Source organism: Oncorhynchus clarkii, chromosome 1 (assembly GCF_045791955.1).
Source record: "Oncorhynchus clarkii lewisi isolate Uvic-CL-2024 chromosome 1, UVic_Ocla_1.0, whole genome shotgun sequence".
Taxonomy (NCBI): Eukaryota; Metazoa; Chordata; class Actinopteri; order Salmoniformes; family Salmonidae; genus Oncorhynchus; species Oncorhynchus clarkii.
The window spans coordinates 25,782,712-25,789,068 of NC_092147.1; the positions used below are offsets into that span (position 1 = coordinate 25,782,712).

The 6,357-nt window shown below is 43.0% G+C and overlaps 1 protein-coding gene across 1 annotated transcript; it reads left to right on the forward strand.

Annotated features, from left to right (window-relative positions):
• The first annotated feature begins 211 nt into the window (after nucleotides 1-211).
• Nucleotides 212-5,897, forward strand: LOC139415886 (cerebellin 1 precursor). Its single transcript, XM_071164033.1, has 3 exons — nucleotides 212-826; nucleotides 1,541-1,660; nucleotides 5,071-5,897. Exons 1-3 carry the CDS (start codon nucleotides 575-577, stop codon nucleotides 5,266-5,268), a joined length of 570 nt encoding a protein of 189 aa, XP_071020134.1. The 5' UTR covers nucleotides 212-574; the 3' UTR covers nucleotides 5,269-5,897.
• Nucleotides 5,898-6,357: the final 460 nt, after the last annotated feature.

Sequence of the window (6,357 nt, forward strand, 5' to 3'; positions counted from 1 at the left end):
CGGTCACATGGTGGGGAGGCAGGCTCGAGTGCGACGATTGGAAATCTGGAGATACGTTCATCTGTGATTGGGGCCCGGAGGGAGGAGTCTGCTGAAAAGGAGCGTGCGGGAGCATTGCGCGTCCGAGCCTTTGTGTTTCAGCTCTAATATCTCACATATCAATAATTCAACGCGCAAGAAGAAGACCCCGCGCTATGTATTCATCTGCGCTTCAACTCGACAAGGGCCTCGTACCGCTCTCGACTGGTTATTCGATTACGGAGTGACAAGAAGGCGCGGGGAGGCTTGAGCCGAGAGGGGGGAAAAAAGTTAACAGTGGGAACGACTGGGTAAAGGGGGACTCTTCATAAAAAAATAAAAAATAAACGGGTAAACCAAACCTGTCTTTGACCTTTTCCAATACTTAGAGAAACCCACAAGAGGTTTAATTCAAGAAGCGAAAAGGATTTGGTCATTTTAATTGGCTGAATTTTGCGGAAGAGAAGAAGTACTATATTATCTATCGGAGAAATCAGAAAACTATCCCTTTCTTTGTGCGGGATACAGCAACGAAGTGCATAGGGAAATTGCCGTAATGTTGACGCTCCTACTGGGTGCAGTGTGGCTAGTGACTCTAGTGAACGCTCAAAACGAGACGGAACCCATCGTACTCGAGGGGAAATGTCTGGTTGTTTGCGATTCCAACCCAACTTCGGATCCCACCGGGACCGCGCTCGGGATATCGGTGCGCTCCGGGAGCGCCAAAGTGGCTTTTTCCGCGGTGAGAAACACAAACCACGAGCCCTCGGAGATGAGTAACCGGACTATGGTCATCTACTTTGACCAGGTAACTTTCACTGAACTGTCTGTCTGCTATATCATACTGTATGGCTACCTTGGTAGAGCGAGTGTCTGGAGGGGGATTGGATGACTGTTGTAAATCTATAAAAAAAAAAGCTCACTGGCTATTCTATTCGTGAGGTGGAGAATGGAGGCTCGCTGTTTTAGAGATATATATATATATATATATATATATATATATATATATATATATATATATATATATATATATATATATTAGATGTATAGATAAAGACAGTTGAAAGTAGTCAGCCTTTGAATATTTAAGTTCCTTTTGATGATATGAAATGAAGTCTGACATCTCTCCAAATAATGTAATACCATGTCATGAGGGTGAAGTATTAATCCATGCTACTCCATATCTCAAAAGGTTAATCGCCGCCAAATGGCTATTCAATTAAATTAAATGTTTCTGCTTGGGTGGATTTGGATCTCACAAAATGAGTCATTTGAGCCTCAAAACTTTATCGATGGATTAATTCCAAAATTGATTAACTTGGTTTCTGTAATTGTTTTAATTTGAAACTAACAAAGTTATAGTCAAATGCCATCTGAGCTACAATATATCAGGTTGCATTGCGTGATTTCCTTTTCATTTTGTAATTGAAAGACATTATAAAGCATTTATACTATGACAACGATGAGTGTCTTTGATGTTAGTGTGTCTTTTCCCTTTTTACATTATTTCTCTCTTCCCCAGATACTTGTAAACGTTGGTAAGAATTTCGACGAGGAAAGGAGCAATTTCATCGCCCCGCGCAAAGGGATTTACAGTTTTAATTTCCACGTGGTGAAAGTGTATAATCGCCAAACGATCCAGGTCAGTCCACTGTAAGCCTACAAATAATGAATACTTTATTTAATATGTGCGTGCGCGTGTGTGTGCGTCACGCACGCACACCCGCTGGTAGACCTCATAAAAGTTGAATACACTAGCACATTCAAAAACGATTCCCCTATAAATATTTTGTAGATTTGTGAGATGTCATTCCCCAGAGAAAATGGTAGTTTGCAGATGAAAGTCAGCCACTGCATCATAATTAATCGATAAACGTATGGAGCCATTTTGGCGCAGGAACAGATAGTTAGCCAGTACAGTAGCTGCGGGTGCGGTTTCTGGACCTTGGACAGCGGCAGCGTAGAACTCCCTCTGTCCTGCTGCGTGACTTGGCGTCTGCATTTGACAACAAGTGAAAAGTCTAAACAGGTCCAAATAGACCAAACCCAAACAGCTTCACATACACATATACATATTTTGCCGCGCAAATCCGTCGAGCAGCGACTCACAACTCATGTTCCCCATGCAAGAACTACAAATGGAGAAGCCTAATCCTTTGGTGCGCTAAATAAGCGAATACACTTGATCAGATGTAACCCTCTTTAAATAACATTTAACACAGACAACGTGGCTTTTAAAACCAGCCCCTCTTAATTAGATTGCATATTTCACTAATTAAACCCTGGTCTAATTATGCAGTGAAATCCACAGGGCTACAGTATTACATTCTCATATTCCTCTCATATTGGAAGCTAAATTAATTAATTGAACACAAACCAGGCAAGCAAAAAGAAAAGGAAAAGCCCTGTAAAACCATATTCATCCATTATGTCATCGAGTCCAACTCACCATAAACAGAGGTACACATTACAGACACCTGACTCATGCAACTAACTACAGTACACTAAAACATTTGTCACTGTTAATTATTTTGTCACAAAAGATAACAAATGTAGCATCCTCCATATATCTGGAAATCAAATAACAAAAAAGGAGACGATTCACAGCTCAGTTCACTAGTCCAACAGCCACAACTGCTGTGTTAAAAACTCACACTGTTTGATTGCCTTAGAACCGTTTGTCATGTGGATACAGAGGGAGGGAAGAAGAGAGGGAGGGAAGAAGAGAGGGAGGGAAGAAGAGAGAGAGAGAGAGAGAGAGAGAGAGAAACATATATTTACATTGGTTGAGATAGAGATTGAAAATGTTCCAGTTTCTTTCTAGAAGGATGTGGACACAGGAGTGTCTTACAACTCCAGTGTTTTGCTATTGAAGGGGGAATACAGGCATTACCATCTTGAAACATCCATAAATATCTCACCTCCTCATAAGCATACACCATGGTCATTGAGTGTTACATATGAGCCCCAACTACAAAGTACTAAACTCTGAAAAAATCTATTACCCAACTAATCAATAACAGTAGTTTAGTATGAGTCCCTATACTAGTGATGGAATTTCAGGATTTGGGGCACTGGCCAGAGGGGCATGTAGACCATAGTTTTTACTAGCCTTGGTCCAAAATCTGTGCTAGTTGGGCACATTTTCTACTAGCCCAGTCTGAAAGGTACTTGGCTCGTGCTTGCAGACTTTAGCGGGCTAGCTTCATTTCATTTATGTAAGAGTAGGCAAACAGCCATTCAAACTGAGAGTGAGATATGAAGGCTACAGAACCTCACACTATACGGGATGGGGGCTCTTGAGACCATCCTCCACATGCATTAAAGGGAAATTTCACAATTCTTCAACTTCATATTAATAATCTCCAGCATGACCCCAACATCAACATCTGTGAAAATGGCACGTTTCTATGTTTTGTAGTAAAAAAAAGGCAGAAGAAGATAAGTGTTTCCATGACATCATCAACCAATTAGTAGACAGTTAGTAGGCAATTGGTAGGCAATGCCTACTCACAATTGGTCAAACTCACACGATGCACACCGATGATGTCATTGGAAACACTTATCTTCCTCAATCTTTTTTACTACAAAACATAGAAACGTGCCATTTTCACAGATGTTGATGTTGGGGTGATGCTGGAGATTATTAATATGAAGTAGAAGTCTCCCTTTAAAAGAGAAGCTGGTTGTGAAGATTGCATAAGGTATTGAAATCATGTGAGCACTTGAGTATTTATTATGAGCCACCATAACCGCTGTAAAAAAGATGTGCATTTCTTTAGCACTTTTCTCCAATAGTCTCCCTTATGCAACTTTGATCAAGTTAAAAAAAAAACTTTTTGAAGTGCACCATACTTTTAAAGATGACTTCTCTCAAAAAAATGACATTTCTAAATATATCCTTGCTGTCCACTGGCCAGTCATTGTGTTTCCCTTCACCGAGTAGAGAGAAAGTGGTCTGTTGTCACGTCACTGCTGTCATCTGTCTGTTTGGACAGGAAATTATGTGTCATGAGAGGACAATGTCTTCTTTTTCATTACAGCTAAGTGCTGCATTAAACTGTGGGCGGAAACACACTCACCAAATATATATCTAAACCTTCTCTCTCTGGGCTTAATTGGGTGCTTACGCGTTAATGAATTCAGCAGCTCAATGGAATGCTGACACCATGCACCAGCCATTATGCCATTTACACATTACACTGTAATTTGCAGTGGCTGGCGTGATTGAGTGGTGGTGTTTTTGGGGAAGGGGTGGTGATTATCAGACTCACAGAGAACACTGAACAGGGCTCAGTCAGGCTGTGAGTTGGTACACGTGGTCTGTGTTCCTCACCCTCTCACCCTTCTTCCTAGCTTCCCCCTCATTACTCTGCTGAGAACAGGACCATCCTGCCACTGTTCTGTCACTAGTTTATTAGTTCCATACATCACTGCCACAGAAGAGGGATTTCCCCCAGTTTGACCATCCAGCTGATCGAGGTTCCCTCTCCCCTTCTCAGTGTGGGTGGGATGGTGCTGGGTGGGAGCTGAATGAGTCTCCCCTGGGCCCTGGCTGGGTGGGAGTGATGTATGTAGAGGCTTGGGCTTCCTCCAGTCCACCTCCCTGCTCACTGTGGACTCATTTAGCACACTGAACAGAGGCTGCTCTGTCCTGCCTCTCTTAGATGACATCTCTCTTGCTCTATCTCGCTCTAAAACCTAGCACGTCTTAATCTTTCAGGCCTAAGATGAGTGTTTGGATCTCTTTTATGCACTCTTATTCATGATTTAGATGGTGTCTATTTGAATGTTAGGGGCATGTATCAGACAATGGGTGTTTTTACTCTTCTCTCTTAAACTCGGCACAAGGAGGGTGAACCGTGCATGAGTCTGAATGAGTGAAATTATGTAATGTTCATGTCTGTGTCCTCTGTGTTCTAGTATTGTGTGTGTGTGTGTGTGTGTGTGTGTGTGTGTGTGTGCGTGCGTGCGTGCGTGCGTGTGTGTGTGTGTGTGGAGCTGTGGGTGTATTTAACCATCTGTAACTGTAGTATATGTCCTCTCCTGTAGGTAAGCCTGATGCATAATGGATGGCCTGTGATCTCGGCCTTCGCTGGGGACCAGGATGTGACTCGCGAGGCTGCCAGTAACGGAGTGCTGATCCAAATGGAGAAGGGGGACCGAGCCTACCTCAAACTAGAGAGAGGAAACCTCATGGGGGGCTGGAAGTACTCCACATTCTCTGGGTTCCTGGTCTTCCCCATGTAGAAGAGAGGAGACTGGAGGGACTAATTCTTCTGAGCTCGGCTGCTTGGGAGACTGGAGACAGAGAGAGAGAGATGATGAAAGATATAGAAAGAGGGAGAAGAGGAGAGAAAAATATATGGGAGAGGAAGTTAAAGAGATGAGTAGGGTATAATTAGTCGGGCAGGCTCTCCAACACACTCACTCACTCCGCTGCCTGACTACAGCTCTGGACAGCCAAAACTTTTTTATCCTCAGAAATACTATCATTTAAAAACATTAAAGAGAGTAAAACCTAGAGGCCAAGTCCACCCCTTCCCCCGCTTCATCTCTTTCTGCATCTGCTTTGAGGAATGTGTCTATATTACCTACAGTGTCAGAGAGCTGCAATCGCCCATATTTCCACATTCTGTATGGCCATCCATCCCCATCCATTTTCTGTGACTCCATTTTTATTTGTTTTATGTCTGTGTACAATACATTTTCTACATTCCATCCACTTGTGTCATTTCAAGTCCAGACAGATACAGTACTGTACCATCAAGTCCTCCTCACTCCCCACCCCATTTCTTTATGTTTATTGATACCCTGTTCAATACTCCTTCTCTCCTTTACTCCTCTACTGTTCTTTTATCCTCCCCTCTGCTGCTCTTCTTCCTTCTCTCCTTTACTCCTCTACTGTTCTTTTATCCTCCCCTCTGCTGCTCTTCTTCCTTCTCTCCTTTACTCCTCTACTGTTCTTTTATCCTCCCCTCTGCTGCTCTTCTTCCTTCTCTCCTTTACTCCTCTCCTGTTCTTTTATCCTCCCCTCTGCTGCTCTTCTTCCTTCTCTCCTTTACTCCTCTCCTGTTCTTTTATCCTCCCCTCTGCTGCTCTTCTTCCTTCTCTCCTTTACTCCTCTCCTGTTCTTTTATCCTCCCCTCTGCTGCTCTTCTTCCTTCTCTCCTTTACTCCTCTCCTGTTCTTTTATCCTCCCCTCTGCTGCTCTTCTTTCTTCTCTCCTTTACTCCTCTACTGTTCTTTTATCCTCCCCTCTGCTGCTCTTCTTCCTTCTCTCCTTTACTCCTCTACTGTTCTTTTATCCTCCCCTCTGCTGCTCTTCTTCCTTCTCTC